Source organism: Monodon monoceros, unplaced genomic scaffold, assembly GCF_005190385.1.
Source record: "Monodon monoceros isolate NGI ecotype Baffin Bay Population unplaced genomic scaffold, NGI_Narwhal_1 Super_Scaffold_9, whole genome shotgun sequence".
NCBI lineage: Eukaryota > Metazoa > Chordata > Mammalia > Artiodactyla > Monodontidae > Monodon > Monodon monoceros.
In genome coordinates this window covers 21,606,459-21,628,634 of record NW_021703786.1, presented here as the reverse complement: position 1 = coordinate 21,628,634, position 22,176 = coordinate 21,606,459, and the positions used below count along the sequence as shown (strand labels likewise).

The following is a 22,176-nucleotide window of genomic DNA, read 5'->3' as shown; positions in this document are numbered from 1 at the left end:
ACAAAGCCAGGGAGCCAGGCCAGCTCCAGGGACCCCTGGCGTAGCAGCTCGCATACACTGGAGATTTTTCGGATGCTGGGCTTGTCCCGGAAGCAGAGGCACCGCTGCCACCCGGGGACACTGTAGGAGGCAGAGCCCTCATCCTCCTCCGAATCGTTCCCGCGGGGAGCCACCAAGCAAAAACCAAACAGAAACTTGGGAGAAAGTGTACACAAAGAGAAAGGGGAATGTCGAGTAACCGGCAAACCCGGGGGCGCACAGACTCTCATCCGAGAAGCTACAACCGCAACCCTCTGCCAACGCGCGGGAACAGCCCCGGGAAGCCCCAGCTCGCCTTGGCTTCCAGAGCCAGTCGGCCTTCGGAGGGCCGGGACCACCTGCGATACGCGCAGCCGGGGCTGAACTCGGGGCTCAGAGATGCGCCCACCTCACCGCGTACGTTGAGACCGCCCGGAGCAGGCGCTTAACCTGGCTAAGGGCTTCGGTGTCCCGGCGGACCCACCCCTAGGTAGCCTCTCGCCTTTCCCACAGCGGGGCCCGGAAGGTCCCCAGCTCCGGGCTCCGACAGCCCCAGGCTGGCCCCGCGCACTCGGAGCGCAGCCGCGCAGGACCCGCCCGCACGGTTTCCCCGCTCGAAGTCTGCACACTTGGCTGCGTCCCCGCCGCGCGGGAGCCTCACTCACCTCCGACGCCGACGCCCGCCAGCGCCCCCAGCACCAGCACAGCGGCCCACAGCGGCAGCGCTCGCATCTCGTCCGCTGGCCGCCGCGCTCCGCCTCGGCCGCGTCCTCCAGCCCCACAGTTAGCAGCGGCGCCCGCGGCCGCTTTTCCCGTGGCCGAAGGGGAGGGGACGCAGGGGGTGGGACGCAACGGGGCGGGCCGTGGACTTGCGCTTCCTCCCCTCTGGCACTTTTCTGGACCCTCCACCGCATGGGGGGAAGTGAGAAACCGCCGCTCGTTTCTCGCCACTTCGGCTCAGCCGGCGAGGATCGCCGGCCGGTACGCAAGGCAAGACTGGGACCGGGGAGAGGGGGGCGGGGGTCGAGGTCGCATCTTCCGTAGACATCCTGGTCCCAGGGTGCGCGCTGGGCACTTGGAATACTTAGAAAAACCAGGAGCCTCTGGCACTTTTCCCTGGAGACACCCACGCGGCTTTCTCTTTCCCCTGAATTCCTTGGGCACTTGCCCTCTGTACCTTGAGTTTTGGTCATTCACACATTCATTTAATTGACAAACCTGCTGAATGCCTACTCTGTGCCAGGCTCCGGTTTAGTCCTTTATTATTCACTAATTTTTATCTTGGGTTGGTTCGGTTTTCAGGTAAACTGTAAACCTCTTGAGGACAGGACCACATCTCAAGCTGTGTAAGCACCTGATGTCCAGAAAGGGCCTTTCTCTACAAATACTTGCTTGCACAGGGTAAGTATCTGATAAACGTTTCAAGACACAGTCAATATACTACCTCCACTCAAACTCACAGGCTTTGGCGCTTTATCTTACTCTCTTCAAAGGCCTCCTGCCTCCGCCGAATCCTACCTATTGCTCTCTGGGTCCTCCCCAAACTAGAAACTTCAGGAGGCTCAAAGGGGCAAAATGCTAGGGCTATGAGCAGGAGGCCACCAGTGGCAGGGGCTGGTTCAGGCTGCCTCGATGGGAAACTCTAAGGATGATTACAAACAAGGCCTGAAGACTTCCCTGGTGGCGCAGCGGTTAAGAATCTGCCTGCCAGTGCAGGGGACACGGGTTCGAGCCCTGGTCCCACATGCCACAGAGCAACTAAGCCCGTGCGCTACAACTACTGAGCCCATGTGCCACAGCTACTGAAGCCCGTGCGCCTAAAGCCTGTGTTCCGCAACAAGAGAAGCCACCGCAGTGAGAAGCCCATGCACCGCAACGAAGAGTAGTCCCTGGTCGCCACAACTAAAGAAAGCCCGTGCACAGCAACAAAGACCCAACACAGCCAAAAATAAATAAATGAATAAGTAAATTTATAAAATAAAATTTAAAAAAGGCCTGAGGCATCAGGCAGGATTTGGACATCTCTCCAGCTCTTGGGCTCCCCTAAAGGCTTTCAGGCTGCCCCTGGGCTTCCCTAAGCCCTCTCCTGAGACACACAAGATACCTGAAAACTGGCCCTGCCTCTGATGTCCAGCCTCATTTCCCATCCTAGTCCAGGAAGATACTTAGCATTCCCGAACACGCCATGCCTCTCTGTCTGACTGATCTTACTTCCTTTTTCCACCTGGAAAATTCCACTTCTCTTTCAAAACATCTCAGATGTCACTTCTTCCATGTAATCTTATCTGATATCCCCCTTCCTTCTGCCCCACCCTCAGCAGAGATGGGCATTCCCTCCTCAGACCTCCCAAACACTAGGATACACCAAAAGAATAGCACACATCAGCAGAAGTGTCACTAGCAATTTGCAAGGAGGCAGGGGAGGAGCCAGCCCACAATGGGTAGATGGGCTTCCTGACCTGAGGACAATATACCTCTCCTAGCTGCTGGAAGGCCTCTAGGTCAGAAGCCATTTCAACAGTGTTGCCATTGCCCTGGTGCAAAATCCAGATCACACAGCCTGGTTACATCTCTGCCTCGATATTTACTTATGTGTTTAATTCCCATATATATATATAAAACCGGTCTCCCATTCACCTAGGTGTCTCCTCAGCCTAGCTCTGCTGGTGCCAACCACTTGGGGTGGACACAGGCCCAGAAAACATGCCATCCAAATTTCCAACCCCTTCAGCCTGAAGAACTTTCTTTAGCACATCTTGTAATTAAGGTTCACTGGCAGCAGATGTGCTCAACTTTCATTTGTTTCATCCTCATTTTTAGTGATATTTCTTATATAGAGATTTCTAGATTAACAGGGTTTTTTTTTTCTTTCAGTACTTTAAAGATGTTGTCCCACTGTTATCTTGGCCTCCACTGTTTCTGATAAGAAGTCAGCCATCATTTATTGTATTTTATTTATTTATTTTTGGCCGCGACACGCAGCTTTTGGTATCTTAGTTCCCTGACCAGGGATCGAACCCTGGCCCTCGGCAGTAAAAGCACAGGGTCCTAACCATTGGACTGCCAGGGATTTCCCATCATTTACATTCTTGTTCCCTTGTCTTTTCCCTCTGGCTTTTTTTTTTTTTAAATCATTTACACTTACAGAAAAGTTCAAAAATATTAGAGTTCCCTTTTATTCTTCAGCGTTTCCCCTACTATTAACATTTGGATTACCATATTGTAATTATTGAACACAGGAAGTTAACATCGATATGATACTATTAACTAATCTAGACACAATATTTGAATTTTGCCAGTATTCCACTAACGTCCTTTTTTTGGTGTAAGATCCAATCCAGGATCCCATATTGTATTGTCATCATGTCTCCTTAGTCTCCTTCAATCTGTGACATTTTCTCAGTCTTCCTTTTCTTCTCATCACCTTGACACTTTTGTGTCAATTATTAGGCCAGTCATGGTATAGTATGACCCTCAGTTTGGGTTTGTCTGATGTTTTCTCATGATTGTATTGAGGCATTCTATACAAGAATATCACAAAAAGTATGTGCCTTGTCATTACATTATATCAAGGGGTACATGATGACAATACATCTTATTACTTACAGTGTTAACTTTGGTCACATGGTTAAGGTGGTGTCTGCCAGGTTTCTTCACTATAAAATAACTATTTTTCTCTTGCTCTTTGTAATTAGTAAATACTTTATGAGAATATAATACTGCAATTCTATGCAAATATCCTGTTTCTCTTCATACTTTCACCCACTAATTTTAGCATCCATCAACGGTTCTTGATTGCAATTCGTTAGTGTGATGGTTGGTTAATAGTGATTTTCCACTTCCATTTTTCCTTCTACAGCTATTAATTGGTATTCCATAGTAAGGAAGACCTGCACCCTTCTTCCTCACTTTTAAAATTCAGTTATTTATTTATATCAGTATGAATTCATGGGTATTTATTTTATTCTATGAGTTATAATCCAATACTATGATTTATTTTGTTGCTCAAACTGTCTCGGTTTGACCCTAGCTGCTTTTAATGTACTCTTTATCTTTGGTTTTTAGCAGCTGGACTGTAAGATGAATAAGTGGTTTTCTTCATATTTATCCTGCTTGAGGTTGGTGAGACTCTTGGATATATAAGTGGTTTATTTTTCACCAAATATAGGAACTCCTTAGCCATTATTTCTTCCAATATTTTTTCTGCCCATTCTCCCTCTCCTTACCTTCTGAAACTCTTCTGAAACTCCAATTACCCATATTTTAGATGTTATCTAAAATAAATTGTCCCACAGGCCACTGAGGCTCCAGGTTTTTTAAATCATTTTTTTTGTTTGTTTTTCAGTTAAATAGTAATCTCTCTTTAAGTTTCCAAACCCTTTCTTTGGCACTCTCTAATATGCTGTTAAGCCTAGCCATGAAATTTTTCAGACATTGTGTTTTAAGTTCTAGAATTCCCCTTTGCTTGTCTTTCATAGGTTCAGTTTCTCTGCAGAGATTCCCCATATCTTCAATAACTATGTCTATATTCTCCTTTAAGCCCTTAAACATGTTTACAACCACTATTCTAAAATTTCAGTCTGCTAATTCTGACTCATCTCAGGAAATGTATCACTTTACTGCTTTTTTACAATGGTGGGTCCCAAGTTCCTGCTTCTTCATATGTATAGTAATATTAGATTATATACTAAACATTGTGAATTATTCATTTCAGAGTGTATATTGTCTTCCCTTGAAGATTATTGAGTTTTGTTATATTAGGCAATTAAATTACTGGCAGGTTATCTTGACACGTTGGTTTTATTCTTTTTCAGGGCTGGTCATTTTAAATTTTATCCTTAGTCTTAGGGTGTGTTTTTGTTTTTTACTGTAGAACATGGTCCTTACGCCTAAGGTATGGACTTTCTGTATCACCTAAGTACCCAAGTTGTTTAGTGAGATCTTTTCATTCTGACTGGGCTAAAACTCCAACATCTCTAAGCCATGTACAGCCTGTAGTGTTCTCGCCAGCTCTCAGCTGCTCTCTGCTAAGCCTTGTAGAGTCTCCTCATGTGCATGTGTAGCTCATCCCTTATCCAAAGACCATGGAGAGATCACCCATGCAGATTTCTGGGGCACCTCTCTGTTCAGCTCCCTCCTCTCTAAAAGCCTTTCCCACAAATTACAGCTTCCTCAGCAGCCCTGAACTGTAATCTATGCACTTCACCCCAGTGAGACCATCATGCACTTATTAGGCTCCACCTTCTTGCACTGCAGTCCAGAAAGTTCCCCCAGGCAGAAAGCTCGGCAGATGTAGGGCTCATCTCATGTGTTTCCCTCCCCTCAAGGATTATAATTCTGCTTTGTCATATTCAATGTCTAAAGCAGTTTCTCAAATATTTTATCTAAATGTATTGTTGTTATCTGTGGAAGAGCAAGTCCCATACCAGTCACTTTGTCATAGTCAGAAGCAGAAGTTCTGTGATTATTTATTTTTCCACTCCACCTCTTCCACCATCACCTCTCTGTGGTAGACAGTGAGATCCTTGAGTGCTTATTATCTTTATATTCCCCAGTAGGCTCTCAGTAAAAAAAAGAATTTCTTCCTATTTTTGCCTTCTTAGCAGCCCTTGATAGTTAATTTTAATAAAATATTAATTGAACAACGATGTCGGGGGATCTGAGTGTCTATTCTGTGATTTGCCCAAGTACCATACTCTCCAGGTGATAGGACTATGGAGGGGTATCCAATGCATGACAGATAGATCTTCTCCAAGATCCATTTAGGATGCAAGAGGAGTTCCCCAGTGGCCCAGTGGTTGGGACTTGGTGCTTTCACTGACAGGGCCCGGGTCTGTCCCTGGTTGGGAAACTACGATCCCGCAAGCTGCACAGGGTGGCCAAAAAATAAAAAATAAAAATAAATGTCTATGATGAGACGGTAGAAAGAGGAAAATTAAAAAAAAAAAAAAAAGACGCAAGAGTCACAGTATCTGGCTCCTTGACTGACCTTGGCCAGGCTGACCCCAAGATAGGAATCCTTTCCCTGTGCTCTCATCAATAGTCTGCCCTCTTGGGGAAGCCTCACTTTTATCCAGTTCCTCATTGTCACCACTATAAGTTGGAGGAAACACTTTTGTGGCCACTTCCTGGACCTCTTGCCTTCAAGGTCATGCTTACTTCCCCTTTGTACTAAGAGTCTGAAGGTCCCTGGATTCAGGTCCCTGCCCCACCTCTTACTAGTTAAATCTTGAAAAAGTCTCCAAGAAGGGAACCCTCCTACACTGTTGGTGGGAATGTAAATTGGTACAGCCACTGTGGAGAACAGTATGGAGGTTCCTTAAAAAACTAAAAATAGAGCTACCATATGATCCTTCAATCCCACTCCTGGGCATATATCTGGAGAAAAACACGGTCCGAAAGGACACATGCACCCCAATGTTCATTGCAGCACTATTTACAATAGCCAAGATATGGAAGCAACCAAAATGTCCATCAACAGAGGAATGGATAAAGAAGATATGGTATATATATATATCATCTAAAAAAATGATACAAATGAACTTATTTACAAAACAGAAACAGACTCACAGACTTAGAGAATGAACTTATGGGTACCAGGGGGAAGGGAGAGTTAGGGAGTTTGGGACTGACAGTACACACTGCTATATTAAAAATGGATAACCGACAAGGATCTACTGTATAGCACAGAGAACTCTGCTGAATATTACGTAACAACCTAAATGGGAAAAGAATTTGGAAAAGAATAGATACATGTATAACTGAATCACTTTGCTGTATACCTAAAACTAATACAACATTGTTAATCAACTGTACTCCAATATAAAATAAAAAGTTAAAAAAAAACACGATCGTCTTGTTTAAAAAAAAGTCTCCAAATCCTCTCTCTACACATTTTCCTTATCTGTAAAGTAACTATCCGTTCCCTGCCCTTTTCCTCACCCCCAAACCCACTCTATCCCCTCCCCCCCCCACACACACACATTTATGAGGTTCTAGAAACCAGGGATATGAAAGCCTTTGGAATCTGAAAAACACAGAGGAATGTGTTCTTATTATTGTTATTATTTGTGGAGCGATTGTAGATCTGTCAATGCAAATTCATTTCTCTAGTGAAGGAGACTGAGTGTAAAGTATATTGGCTCAGAATCTTCTCCTCCTACACATTTGTCAGTGGCTCTTCTGTCCATTGAGAGAGAGAGACAGATGATAGAGCTGTTCCTTTGGCTTAAAGGAAATGGGCTTTTTAGAGCCCACACTCTGACTTAACAATGATATAGCTTGGAATTTCTGGGCTCTGGGGAGCTGTCTGAGAAAGTACCCCTAGATTTTTATCAACGTTGTGGAGGGATGAGCTCAGCCTTGGCATTTCACATTCATTCACAAGTATGTATTAGGCACCTGCTGTGTGCCAGGCGATTCTCAGCATACTGAGGATGTGGTAGTGAAGAGCCCCAGGCCCCGCCCTCCTAGAGCTTGAGCCCAGTTGGGCCTGAGACAATCAAGTTCTGTCCGGGAGTGCATCCTCAAGTGAGCCAGACCTTTCTCTGCTGAGAAGAAAATGTAAGAGCCCGTGGACTCTCCATCCCAGCTCAGCATACAAAATACTGCCTGGCCAAGGCTGGATTCAAGCTCTGTGCCCACAGAAGGCATCACATGGCTGCTCACACCCCATCTCAGACCAATCCAGACACCCTCCCCATCCAACCCCCAAGCCATGGTTGCCTCGTTCTAATAACGGAGCTGCTTCTTGGCTTCTGGACCCAAATACCTGCTCTGGCATCTTTCTAAGTTCCCAGTCACCCTCCTTGGGGCCCTGCTTCAGTGAATCCAAACTTGCAGCTGGGCGCCAGACATGTTTGTTTGTTTGTTTGTTGTTTGTTGTTTGTTTGGGGGGGCGGTGTGGTGCACCGCATGGCTTGCAGGATTTTAGTTCCCCAACCAGGGATCGAACCCAGGCCACGACAGTGAAAGCTCAGAGTCCTAACCACTGAACCACCAGGAAATTCCCCCTCCAGACATGTATTTTAGACTTCTCAGACCCTCCTTGCCTTCCTGAGAGACAGAGTAAAGTAAGGATTGCCTGTACAAGAGTCAGGTGGCCAAGAATTGAATCCTAGCCCCACTATTCATTAGCTCAGTGACCCTTGGCAAGTTGCTTAACTGCACTGAGCCTCAGTTTCCCCATCTGTAAAATCGGGGTTCACTGGAAAGAATTAATGCAAACCACTTAGCACAGTGACCGGCATGCAATAAGTATTCAATAAATGTGAACTTTTTTCCCCCCCTTAGGATCAACTCATCTATGCTGGATTCCTAGTATATCCCCACATTCTGCCTACAAGTCAAGATACCCACTGCTTCATAGTTGTTGCCTATCGCTAGTCCCCTGGGCTAGCTGAGGTGAGCTGAATTGAGGCAGGAGGATGTTATAGGCTATGGGCATGGTCCTTGCTGGGCAAACTGACCATCCTCTGCTGTAGCTCCTGGGTCAGGTCCCCTGCCCCTGTACCAACCCATGGCTGATTCTTGGCATAATCACTGCTGCTGGGACAAGTCCTAGATTGTCCCAAGCTCATGGACCCCTCTTCTGGCCAACACCTAAAGCACCAGGGCTCTTCTGAAGCCACGGACAGAGTTTCTTCACCCCAAGACCTTGGATGAGTTTCAAGGGATCTGTGAACCCCCTCTAATAGGCAAAAGTTTGTGTGATATATGTTTTCTACAGAAATAGTCCTTAGTTTTCACTAGCTTCTTAAACTGGTCTGTGATTCCACATGTTAAGAACCATCGCTTTGGGGGAATCCTAGAGTCTAGAACCCCATGAGGCTGGGAGGCCTTCTTCTGGGCCTCTGAGGACTCAGAGGGGCCCCCAGTGCAGCCAGTGTCAACAGTATCCACAGATCCCTGCCACCACTCCAGCTTCTCTGTAGAAACAGGGGCCAGTCAATGGGCCCCCAAATCTGCCTGAATCCATTCCCCAATCCCTCAACAGCGAGGGTTAGCTCCCCAGGTCTCCAGCCAGAAAATGGCCTCCCTTCCCCCTCACCCCCACTTCCCCTCACTGTGATGAGCTGCTTACCCAGGTTCTTTTCCCCCGAGTGTGATTTCCTTCTGAGGGAGAGAGCTAGGATTTGAGAGCGCCTTCTCTGCCCCTGATCTGTATCCAGAGTTTCTTCCAGCCACGGCTTGGCGAGACAGGTTCTGACAGAAATAAAGTTCACGTAAGTCATGTTCTGGGAGGAGCTTCAAGATGGCGGAAGAGTAAGACACGGAGATCACCTTCCTCCCTTCTTTAAAATAAACATCCTTTGGGCTTCCCTGGTGGCGCAGTGGTTGAGAGTCCGCCGGCCGAGGCAGGGAAGACGGGTTCGTGCCCCGGTCCGCGAAGATCCCACATGCCGCGAGGCGGCTGGGCCCGTGAGCCACGGCCGCTGAGCTTGCGCGTCCGGAGCCTGTGTTCCACAGCGGGAGGGGCACAACAGTGAGAGGCCCGCGTGCCGCAAAAAAAAACACAGATAAATAAAACATATATATCCTTCTTTTTGTATACCGCCTTCTTTACAAATATTGATCATCTCCCTTAATCCTCATAATAACTCATTTTACAGAGGTAGGAACTGAGGTTAGGTGGGGTTATGGGACAGTTATTATCTTTGTTGTTGTTGTTATATTAGCTGCCGTTTATTTTGTAATTTTTATATACAAAATACTATGTAAAGAATCTTTTCATACTTTATTTAGTCAGCACAAAATAGGCATGGGAATCCTGATTTTACAAGTGAAGAAACAGAGGCTCCGAGAAATGCGATAATTAGCTCAAGAGCACCTAGGTAGTAAGTGGCAAAGCAGGGATTGAGAAACAGGTCGGTCAGACTTTACAACCCACTGTCTCCCTTGCTATAAGTGGGGCTATACGTTGCCAGACACCCCCAAATGTTTCAAGTGGGCACTGCTATGTTCGTGGGAGAAATTCCTATTGGAATAAAGGAAGACATTAAATTGGGAAGTCCATAAAGAAGTTTTCCCTAGGGATCCTGCAGCCCAGGCCAAGTCCAGGAATTCTGCACACATAGCCCAAGAAGGCACACAGAGCCTTTCCTTCAGAAAAAGCCTCCTCCCTGCTCTCCTACCCCCTAGCGCTGCTCTCCTACCGCCTAGCGCTGCTCTATTTCCAGGTCCTGACCACTTCCTGTCTTAACGATTACAAGAAGTTACCAGCCATGACCAGCTGACTCCTGAGATATGACAGCTACACCGGAAGAACCTGGTCATTAGACCAAGGTCTGGGGCAAACAGAGGGCCCCTGGGATTCAGCTTTTCCCTGAAAGGATGACACAGAGTGGGGTGACTGTGAGCTCGAGTATGATCTGCAGCATGCCTCACTTCCCCAAGGCTCTGGCTGCTTCCAACCCAGTAAGGTCTGCAATCCCCAGCCCGGACTTGGAAACCCCAAGGTCTGAGGAAGGAGTGGACGTGGAGAGCCCACACCTTGTGCCCTCCAACCAGAACCCCTGGCAGGAGAGCACCTCGACCTCTCAGGCTCCCCACACTTCTCCCCTCTTGCTCCAGTCTCCTCCCCTCAGGAGCTCAGTCACCTGTGACTACCCCAAGGGTTGCGTTCCCCATCCCCGGATAGTTACCTGCAATCACCTCTCACCTGTCTTCCTGGCCCTGTGTCTTTGGTCCTTCTCTGGGAACTCTACACTCTAGCCATCTCCTAAATGTTCAGAGGATTTTGCCTGTAGTAAAACCTTCAGACTGGGACCATCCTAGTTACGGAATGCCCTGTTTCCTTTGCTCAGATCACAGGATGAACCTCTATTTCCTACTGCCTCAGAATTCTACTGGGCAATCCATTAAGCTCAGATGACAGAGTGTTGACAAACTCATAGCTAACATTTATCGAGGGTTTATTATGTGCCAGGCGCTGTACTAAATGCTTCATAGATATTAGCTTGTAAAATCCCCACAATACCCCTGAATGAAATGGGTGTTGTTTTTATCCCCATTTTACAGATGAAGACGCTGAGGTGCAGAGAGGGAGAGTCGTTTGCCCGAGGTCACTCACTGGTGTACTGTAGTCCTCAGTTCCAAACCCTGGCATTCTGGTTTCAGAGCCCAAACCCTCAATAATCAGGAGCCTGGTGGTTAATAAAGGACATTTGGGACACTGTGGCAGGTGACCGTGAGTGTCCTTTAAGGCAGGGGGACAGAACTCTCAAAGTCCTTCAAAAACTAATTGTAGCATGGCAGAAGATGGAGAAGCACATGGTAGAACTGCCAAAGGTAAATGAAATTAGTTACATGGGTTAAAAAGTGTAAATCCCCGGGCTTCCCTGGTGGCGCAGTGGTTGAGAGTCCACCTGCCGATGCAGGGAACACGGGTTCGTGCCCCGGTCCAGGAAGATCCCACGTGCCGCGGAGCGGCTGGGCCCGTGAGCCATGGCCGCTGAGCCTGCGCGTTCGGAGCCTGTGCTCTGCAACGGGAGAGGCCACAACAGTAAGAGGCCCGCGTACTGCCAAAAAAAAAAAAAAAAAAAAGCGTAAGTCCCTGCCCTATTTATGTGTGGCAGTTTTTCAATTGTATTCTTTATCAAGCTAGAAAACCAAACCAAATAAAAAATATGAGTGATTATAGTGCAAGACTACTCCTAACAAGTCCAAATTCCCAGAAAAAAAGAAATTTAGTAACATGTCCTCCTTAACTGCCAGCCATGTCACGCAAGTGGCTCACTGCCTCCCCTCTCTGCCCTCAAATGCGCTGTTCCTGCTCTATCTCTCCCCAAAACAACCCTCAAGCTTCATCTCAGTCAGATGCCCCAGATGCCACAAAGAGAGGACCAGAGGCCGGGGTCGCTGGGGAACACCCCCTCATTCCACCTTACCAGCTGGAGCCCAAAGCAGCCTTCCCCATTCTTTCTGAGGTCAGATTTTAGACTCCTGTTCCCTGGGAAGGGTCTCTCACTGACTTCTTGTCTCTGGTCACTTCCTTATTCCAAATCACCTTGGTTTTTCTGCCTTGATTTTATTACATGCTGGTTTGACTTTTTTTTTCCTTTTAACCTGCTAGCAGGTTTGCACCAAGGAACCTGGGTGCTTGGCTTTCTACTTCCTTGTGCACTCCTGTCATCGGGACATTTGGTGGCTGGAATGGTACACGACAGCCAAATAAAGACAAGTTTTGAGGAGAAGGGAGAAAAAGAAATCAGACTCCTTAGAGAAGAGAAGAACTTCCAGAATATCCTTGACTCCTTTACTTCCAAAGGAAACTACGCGATTTTCCTGGTGGTCCAGTGGTTAAGACTCTGCACTTCCACTGCAGGGGGCATGGGTTTGACTGGGCATGGGGCGGAGCCTGGAGGGGCCGAGGAAGGCAAGTGCACTGTAGCTGGTGCTGACGAGCAGAGGTGGGTCTGAAGCTTCTGCCCACTCACTGAGTGCCCTGATGGGAGTTACTGAGCCTCCACCAGCCTCAGTTTCCTCACCTGTAGAATGGAGACAATTGCACCTGCCCCTTGAGGAGTCGCTGGGAAGAGTAACCATACAAAGCACGTGAAGCCCTTGGAAGAGCGTTAAGCACAGAGTAACTATGCGGCACAGGGAGTTGCTATTATGATGAGCGCCATTTCTCTCTCCACTGTTTCCTGGGTATTTCTATCATTTGGGGATTTCCCAAAAGAATAATAGTTCTTTCATTTTCCTTCTTTTGCTAGAGCTGTACCCACTACCTAGAATACACTTCTCCCCTACAGAGTTAATAATTGAGTCCTTACTATGTTATAGATGCTGTTTTTGTTTTGGGGTTTTTTTAGATTTTTAAAAAAATTTTATTGGCGTATAGCTTATTTACAATGTTGTGTTAGTTTCAGGTGTACAGCAAAGTGAATCAGTTATACATATACAGGTGCTGTTTTAAGTGCTTTACATTGATTAACGCATTGGATCCTTGTGATAACCAAATGAGGTCAGCACTACTATTATCCCCATTTTGTAAATTAGGAAACTGAGGCTTGGAGACCTTGCCCAGGGTCACACAGCTCATGAGTGTAGACCCATCCTGACCCTGAGACTACACTCTTAACTATGGCTCTCTTCTATGAGTGTGTGTATCAAAATCACCCCCATTCTCCATGATTTCAGTGCCAGTCCCTCCTCCTCCAAAGAGCCTTCTATGATCTCCTAACTGGAAATAATCCTGCTTTTCCCTTTAAAATTCCCCCACTTCTTTGTTAGTATCTGTCTTACAGCCATTGCCTTCCACTTGATATTTTTGTATTTGTGCACCATATATGTCTTAGCTTACCTATCAGTCCTAAGTGCAAAGAGCAGGTCCTATTCAGTTTTATAAACCCCAAAGTCTGGGCAAAATGCCAGCTGCCATTATAAGAAACTAGACACTGGCAAAATATCACAAAGACTAAATTCTAAATCAGAACAAAACTTGCAGTACCAGCAATAAAGTGCACTAAGTAAATGATTGTGAAACTAACTACACAAGAGCTCTCCCCACATTCCAACTGGTAACCAAGTTTTAAACACTAGATCTTTGACCTCTGGCTTCTCCTTAACATGTAAGGCACAGAAAGGCTGCAATGAGAGCTGAAATGTGGGTGGAATGGAATGGGAGAAGGGGTAGGGCCAAAGTGGTCATTTTAAAAAATTTCCTTCGAAGCCTGGGGGCTGGGAAGCGGAGGGATCCCTAATAGACCAGCACCGCCAGATGTGCTGTTTCAAGTCCTCAGATGCCCAGACCGAAGTTTCACACTCCACAGAGACACTCAGGACACCCTCAACAACCTGTCCTTACACCGACCACGGCCCTTGGTTATGAAATGACACATTGATCCCTAATAACTAATATCTTATGAGATTTACATAAATGTAAAATGATGAAGATTTTGTATTTTATTATTTTTGTTTTATTTATTTATTTATTTTGTGGTACGCGGGCCTCTCACTGTCGTGGCCTCTCCCGTTGCGGAGCACAGGCTCCGGACGCGCAGGCTCAGCGGCCATGGCTCACGGGCTTAGCTGCTCTGCGGCATGTGGGATCTTCCCGGACCAGGGCACGAACCCGTGTCCCCTGCATCGGCAGGCAGACTCTCAACCACTGCGCCACCAGGCAAGCCCATGAAGATTTTTTAGAATCTCTCTACATGCTCTTTTGGGTATGACCAAAAATTTGTGAGATGGGAATCATCGCCATTCGACAACGGACTCTGTTCTAAGAAAGATAAAACTGCTAGGAGAGCGGGCATGTGAGTGCAGACCATCAAGAAGATTCATATCCACAGGGAACCCACCTGTCTGAGGGAGGAAGCCCAGCGGAGGCCATCGGAGTCTGATCAAGGAGAGAGGAACCAAAGGGACCATGGGGGTGTGGTGAGCCCGTGAGCCCGCGGCTCCAGCTGGGGGGTGCACGCCCATGTTGGTTCAGCAGAGTCTGGAGCAAGGCTCAGAGGGGTGTGGTAGCAATGTTTATTCAGCTAAAAGCAGGGCCACAGAGGGAGTAAAAGTAAAAGGTGGAACTGCCTCTCTAAACCTAAGTGTGACCCAAGGAATGCCTGGGGGAGAGGGGGAAGTGAAGAGGGCCCTGAGAGAAGGAGATGTGCTATTTTAGAGGTCGTGGTAGCCCGGAGGAAGGCTGGTCACAGCAGATGCAATGTCAAAACATTCAGAGGAAAGATAAACAGAATCCCACAAAGGCTCTCAAATAGCAGTCCTTAACCTTTTTCGGGTCTCTGACCCTTTTGAAAATATGATGAAAAGTACAAATTCTCTTCTTGGAAAAAGAGTATAAATGTAGTCATGAGGGACTTTTATGGTTAAGACTCTCTGTTCCTTAACATAGTGTTGTAAGTCAATTATATCTAAATTATAGTTAGATAGATAGATAAGCACTTGCCATATATATATATGTATGTGTATATATATATATATATATATATATATATATATATAAACTGGAATGAAATGCATCAAAGTGCTAATGGTAGTTTCTCTGAGGGGTGGGGATTATGGGTGACTTATTTTTTACTTTATGCTTTTATGTATTTTCTAGCTGTCTGATATGAACGTGTACTGCTTGTAAAATTAGAAAGAAAACAATGTGTCATTAAAATGAAAAAAATATATCACATTAACAGCTTAAAAAAAAAAGAATCTCTGTTCCTATCACCAGAGGAATGGATGGTCTTCAAAAGTGAAATGCAAACAATTCAATAAGGGAACAGGTGGCGAAGGGGCTCTGAAGAGGCTGGTGGAGCTGAGGAGAGTTCAACAGCGTTCTTATCCAGAATAAACGGAAGGTGGGGCAGCCAAGGGCTTGTTATGAACATAAAGCTGTGACATGGGGCTGTGAGAACAAGGCAAAGTTAACAAAAATCAGCTGCACTAAGGTTCAGAGCAAGAAATACAGAAAAGGCACAGTCCTCAGTGCTACACGTGTGACATTTGCAGAACTCTCCAACCTCTCTTTGACCTCAGTTCTGTCTTTTCTGTCAAGAAGATTAATTTCCAGACTCTAACGTGGCAAACTACATTGCTAAGAGGGAACTGAGGCCCAAGATAGAATGCATGAGACAGCAACCGGCCACATGAAGTGGATTCAAGAATCTCAGTGTGGAACAAGCACCGGCTGGGAGGTGCTGAGCTGAGAAAAGAGGAAACGTCAACTTCTATCACGGGGAATGGTCTTAGGTCTTTTCTGGGTCACTTTGGAAGACAAATCCAGGACCAGTGGATGGAAATTTCAGGGATGCAAATGTCAGATTCCTACTAAGAAGAATAGAAATGATAGTTTTTCCCAAATGGAGTGGGCTATCTTGGGAGGTAGTGAGTCTCATGTTGTGGTAGGTATTCAAGTGAACACTGGATGATCATTTTACAGGGCTATTATCGAAGGGTTTGAATTAGAGGTCTCTTCCAACCCTGAAAGCCTGTGATTCTGTGGCTCAACAAGATTAGGGGAGAAAAGAATGAGTACTTTCCCAGCTTACACTGAATTTTTAAACTTTGCTTCTCTACCTCTGAATTGGTAGCACCTCACTCCAGAGTGTGACCCCTGCACACTCTTCCACCCTCCCTCTGTCATTCTTCCCTTCTCCTTGCCTCTTGTCCCATTCTCCAGTTACTTTTCTCACTCTTCTTTTATTCCTCTTTATTTCTTTTCATGTAAATCCTAAAAGGCAGGGACTGTGATTATAGTTGGCAAAGAAGAAGGCACCTTGTGCTTCCTGTCAGGAATCACACTCTCTGGGTTCTTGTCTATTTATATCCCATCCCATTTATATCCCACTCCTCTTCCATGAAGCCCTCCCTGGCCATTCCCTGAGATCCAAGGGCTATGATCCCACACACACCTCTCCCTCAATTGTTAGACACATACTGCCTGGTGTCCTTCTATTTTGCCTTATAACATAGTTTAAATTTTCATCTGTAGATTATTCTTACTTCCATAGAGTATAAACTCATGGAGTGAAAGACCATGAGTGACTTTCCTTTCTTTTTTTTTTTTCAACTTTTAAAAAAAATATTTATTTATTTATTTATCTTTGGCTGCATTGGGTCTTCGTTGTTGCACGTGGGCTTTCTCTAGTTGTGGCGAGCGGGGGCTACTCTTCATTGCGGTGCGAGGGCTTCTCATTGTGGTGGCTTCTCTTGTTGAGGAGCACGGGCTCTAAGCACACGGGCTTCAGTAGTTGCGGCACATGGGCTCAGTAGTTGTGGCTCACGGGCTTTAGAGCGCAGGCTCAGTAGCTGTGGCACACGGGCTTAGTTGCTCTGCGGCATGTGGGATCTTCCCAGACCAGGGCTTGTACTCGTGTCCCCTGCATTGGGAGGCAGATTCTTAACCACTGCACCGCCAGAGAAGCCCAACTTTGCTTTTTATCTCCCAAAGCACCTACAACTGTGCACTCCATAGTTATTTTGAATGAATGCTTTCTACCACTTAATATTCTAAACACATACACATGGGGTGAAAATAAAACAAATGGACTAGAGCTGAGTACAGCAAGTAGTCAGTTGAGTTCTAAATGACCCATATCAGAGAGCTGGGAAGGATATTAAAGATGATCTAATCGGGCTTCCCTGGTGGTGCACTGGTTGGGAGTCCGCCTGCCGATGCAGGGGACGTGGGTTCGTGCCCCGGTCTGGGAAGATCCCACATACGGTGGAGCGGCTGGGCCCGTGAGCCATGGCCGCTGAGCCTGCACGTCCGGAGCCTGTGCTCCGCGGCAGGAGAGGCCACAGCAGTGAGAGGCCCGCGTACCGCAAAAAAAAAAAAAAAAAGATGATCTAATCAACTTCCTTATTTTTCAACCTGTGGGTCGGAAGCTGAGTGTGTATGTGACTTAGGAGCACAACTGGTCTACATGCCAGGTTCCCACGTGTCCAGAACAGTGTCCTCTCTCTGACCCCTCACTGCAAAACCCTTGTGGAGGTACTGAAACAAGCTCACTAATAGTTGTGAGTCTTTGAAAGTGAATAAAACCCCCATTTTTCTGAAGGCACAGAGATGGACCAAGTGACTTCTGAAGGTTCCTTCTAACCCAGGCTGGGAATCAGTTTTGCTCTCATTCCCACTCCGGGGTGTCCTTTGGAAGCATGATGCTGCAATTGTACCATCCAGTGGCAAGAGGCAGACACTGCACCACCAGCAATCACCAGCATACATTCTACCTTAAAAGCCCTAGCTACCAAAGAAAGCGTGTAGAGGATGTCCAATACCTGATGGCACTTAGCTAAACGCTGCAAAGGAAAGGAGCTGAGTGGGGAGAGCGTAGGACTCCTCCCTGCTCCTGCCTTGGCTCATTCTGTCTGACAATGGGAACTTTAAAGGAAACTACCCATCCTCTCTGACATGGAGCAGAAAACTCTCCGCAACGTTTGTCTGCAGGGTTTAGGGTGGGAAGGCAGCTGCACCAGGGCCCATGTTTACTGTACCAAACCCCAGGAGGCAGGAAGCTCAGCCTATGGGCACCTTCAGTCATCTTCCCCCCACAAAAGCAGCTGTCTCATGTCCCATCACTTGCCGTCACCCTGTCAGGACTCACGCCATCTTAGCTCCAGGCTGGAGCCCTCCTTCAATCCACCCAAGAGCTGGGACACCCCTCCTCCTCCTCCTCCCACCCTTACTCAACTCCTATAGTGCTATCCTCTCACGTCCACAGTCAGCCACCCCACCGGGTGGTGGAAGGGACCACAGTGGGAGCAGCCCTATTCCTATAAATTACATGGTCCGCTATGGGACTTAATTGTGTCCCCCAAAATTCATATGTTAAAGCCCTAGCCCCCAATCTCCAATGGGATGGTACTTGGAGCTAAAGACTTTGGTAATTATGTTTTGGTGAAGTCATGAGGGTGGAGCCCTCAAAATGGGATTAGTCTGTCTATCTGTCTCTCTTTTTCTCTCTCCTCTTTTTTCTCTCTGTGAGGATACCGCAGGAAGGTAGTCATCTGGAAGCCAGAAAGAGTCCTCACCAGAACTCAGTTATGCTGACACCCTGATCTCAGACTTCCAGCCTCCAGAACTGTGAGAAATAAAAGTCTGTTATTGAAACCACCTGGTCTATGGGGTTTTGTCATAGAGACTCAAGCAGACTAAGACATGGTCTGAGTCCCGGTTTGAAATATTGGAAGTCAGTCCAAAGAAAATCTTGGAAATAGCTCACCTTTTACCCATACCTCTTCCCAGATGGGGCGGTGCTGAGCCTTACTGATGGGCCAGGCAGGAGGAGGCTGGGGCAGAGAAAAGGTGACAAGGAGGACAGGAGTTCTTCGGTCTTCAAATGAATGAGCCCAACACCGTGAGGAGGCCAATAAGTCATGCCAGTTCCTGAGGAGGGTTCACCAAGTAGGAGACCTGGTGAACTATTCCCTGAGGAGACAAGGTGGCTGAGCTGGAGCAGCCATCATGGGCCATGAATAGAGGTCACACATCAATGTCACAAGATAGAAGGAGCTTAGGTCCTGAGGACTTCGTGCAGAGTGGCTGCATACCAGCCCTAGACTGCCAACCTCCGGACTTCGGTGAGAGGGGAAGACGCACTTTCGCGTCTTAGAAGCCGCTGTCTCTCGGTCTCCATAACCCACAGCCAAATATCAATATACTCGTAACCGATACTGCCTTCAATAAATGTTGGCTGTTATCTGCCACATGATACAATTATTTAATGTCTGTCTTCCCACTAGATTGTAAGCTCCATGAAGGCAGGGACCATGTCTGTCTGGTTCAGTGTATTCTCAAGGCCCAAGCCAGTGCTATACACACAGCAGGCACTCAATCAGTGTCTGTCCAACGAGTCAGTGACCCCCTGCTCGTGCCCTTTTCCTACCTGAGCCTGAGCTGCAGACTTGGGGCATCTTCTCCTTTAAGGTCTCACTTAAAGCCCACCAAGGAAAATCATCCCTGTCATACCTCACTTCCTTCTGCTTCGTGCAGGTCCCTTGGAACTTACCCTGTGTTACGTAGATGAAGTTGTCCTGCTGTTGTTGCGATGATCATTCTCTACTTAGTGCCCTGATGCTTATGTCCTTGCTTGACTGGATGGTAAGCTGCTTTGGCAGGGAAAACACTTTCAGTTTTTAATCATTGGGAGCTTAACCCCAATTCCTCCTAAATGTATACAGTGGGGGCTTCCCTGGTGGTGCAGTGGTTGAGAGTTCGCCTGCCGATGCAGGGGACATGGGTTCGTGCCCCGGTCCGGGAAGATCCCACATTCCGCGGAGCGGCTGGGCCCGTGAGCCATGGCCGCTGAGCCTGCGCGTCCGGAGCCTGTGCTCGGCAACGGGAGAGGCCACAACAGTGAGAGGCCTGCGTACCGCAAAAAGGAGGGAGGAAAACCTGACAGGGCCCCAACACTGAGGAGGAATGCTAGCATTTCAAGTTGGGGAGGGTGACTTTTAAAAAGGAGAAATAATGGGGAGTTCCCTGGTGGCCTAGTGGCTAGGATTCTGGGCTTTCACTACCATGGCCCGGGTTCAATCCCTGGTTGGGAAACAAATCCTGCAAGCCACATGGCATAGCCAAAAAAAGAAAATAAATGAAATAAAAAATAAAAAGGAGAAATAAGTAAGGTCAAAAAGGAGCAGGCAGAATGGTAGGAGGCAAACAAGAGAGAAGACTCCCAAGAGCCTAACTTGAAAAAATTTCAAAGGCAGGTTGGTGTGTGTCAAAAGATGGAAAAATGTGGGATTCCGGGGACCTGGGCTCATCAGCCATTAGCTGTGACCTTGGGTAAGTCAATTCTCCTCTAACGATCCATTTCCTTACTTTTACAGTTAGCAGGTCTGACTCAATCAGTGGTCTTCTGGTTGTGCTCCAAGGAGCCCAGGTAGAGGCTCCCAGACGCTGGCATCTGGGCCTCACCTCCTCAGCCAGAGAAGCTCTGCTCCCTTCAGATTCATGCATTGGCTTCTGCACAGAATTTAGTTTGAGCAAAAGGCTACGGAGCTAAAACCAAGTCTGAAAACCACTGGTGTCAACAACCCCGCTCACAACTACATAAAGATCTCAGGTTTTATGGTTCAACAGTTCTCTCCCGAAGCTGGAGCCCCTCCTCAAGGAGACCATGGGCCTTGGTCTCATCTTCCCAGCCAGACTTTAGATTCTGAGAAGACTGAATTTGGGCTCATGGTTCTCAGCTTCCCATGACAACTTCCTGTTTGGGCTCATGGAATCTCAGCCTTGGCTGGATCATTATCAATAAAAGATATTTCACAAAATTCTGTGGCTGGATGCCCTGACAGGGTAGCAGAAAGGTTGTGAGAAGGAGAATCTAATCCACCTTGGGTAGTTCTCAGGGATTTAAGGGACGCCCATCCAGGGGTGACTGGGCCCCTGAGTTCTGGCATGTGTTCTGCTCACATGCGTGTCTTTATTTTTTTTTATTTTTTTTAAAGGGCTCATGAACATGTAATTTTTTTTTATTTAGTTTTTTTTTTAATTATTTTTTTCTGTGTTGGGTCTTCGTTGTGGTGTGCAGGCTTCTCGTTGCAGTGGCTTCTCTTGCTGTGGAGTGTGGGCTTTAGGTGCGCGGGCTTCAGTAGTTGTGGGTCACTGGCTCTAGAGCGCAGGCTCAGTAGTTGTGGCGCATGGGTTTAGTTGCTCCACGGCATGTGGGATCTTCCCTGGCCAGGGCTCAAACCCATGTCCCCTGAATTGGCAAGCGGATTCTTAACCACTGTGCCACTAGGGAAGTCCCCTCACATGTGTGTCTTTATTTTTTTTATTATTTTTTTAAAGGGCTCATGAACATGTAATTTTCTTTTATTTAGTTTTTTTTTTTAAATTTTTGTCTGTGTTGGGTCTTCGTTGTGGTGCGCAGGCTTCTCGTTCAGTGGCTTCTCTTGCTGTGGAGCGCGTGGGCTTTAGGTGCGTGGGCATCAGTAGTTGTGGCACGCGGGCTCAGTAGCTGTGGGTCACCGGCTCTAGAGCGCAGGCTCAGTAGTTGTGGCGCATGGGCTTAGTTGCTCCACGGCATGTGGGATCGTCCCCGGCCAGGGCTCGAACCCGTGTCCCCTGAATTGGCAAGCAGATTCTTAACCACTGCTCCACCAGGGAAGTCCCCTCACATGTGTGTTTTTAATTTCATTACATGCTCTTTCTCCTTCTTCCCAGTCTCTGGTTTCTTGTCTTCCTCCTTTTCCCACTTGCCTCCCTGCACTCCCCTGCCCTCCCAGCCTGAGGCCTGTGCTCCCTCTGAAGCCCTGACACTTTCCCAGAGTCCCGGGTACGGAGTCCTAGGTTTGAGCAGGGAGTTGGTGAGATGTCCAGAACAAGCAGGGCTGAATCAGGCACCAGAGGCTTTGCTCTCAGGGGAAGAGACACCTAAAGGGCCCACATCAAGATATAGACACTGGGACTTCCCTGGTGGTCCAGTGGTTAAGATTCCGAGCTTCCAATGCAGGGGCCTTGGGTTCGATCCCGGTTTGGGGAACTAGGACCCCGTGTGCCATGTGGCGTGGCCAAAAAAAAAAAAAAAAAAGATACAAGGACCATAAACAAAATGTGGTACCTGCACACATACAGTAGAATACTACTCCTCCTTAAAAAGGAAGGGAATTCTGACACTTGCTACAACACGGATCAACCTTGAAGACATTATCAAAGTGAAATAAGCCAGTTGCAAAAAGACAAATACTTTATGGTTC

The 22,176-nt window shown here is 47.2% G+C and overlaps 1 protein-coding gene across 3 annotated transcripts in view; it reads right to left on the bottom strand.

Moving 5' to 3' along the window:
* The window catches only part of ITGB3 (integrin subunit beta 3), a 51,812-nt gene extending 51,026 nt beyond the window's left edge, over nucleotides 1-786 (bottom strand). For all 3 annotated transcript variants that reach the window (XM_029211856.1, XM_029211857.1, XM_029211855.1), the window contains exon 1: nucleotides 684-786. In XM_029211856.1, the coding sequence (XP_029067689.1) occupies nucleotides 684-750 (67 nt within the window). In that variant the 5' untranslated portion in view covers nucleotides 751-786. The remainder of the gene's footprint in view (nucleotides 1-683) is intronic.
* Between the last annotated feature and the right edge of the window lie 21,390 nt (nucleotides 787-22,176).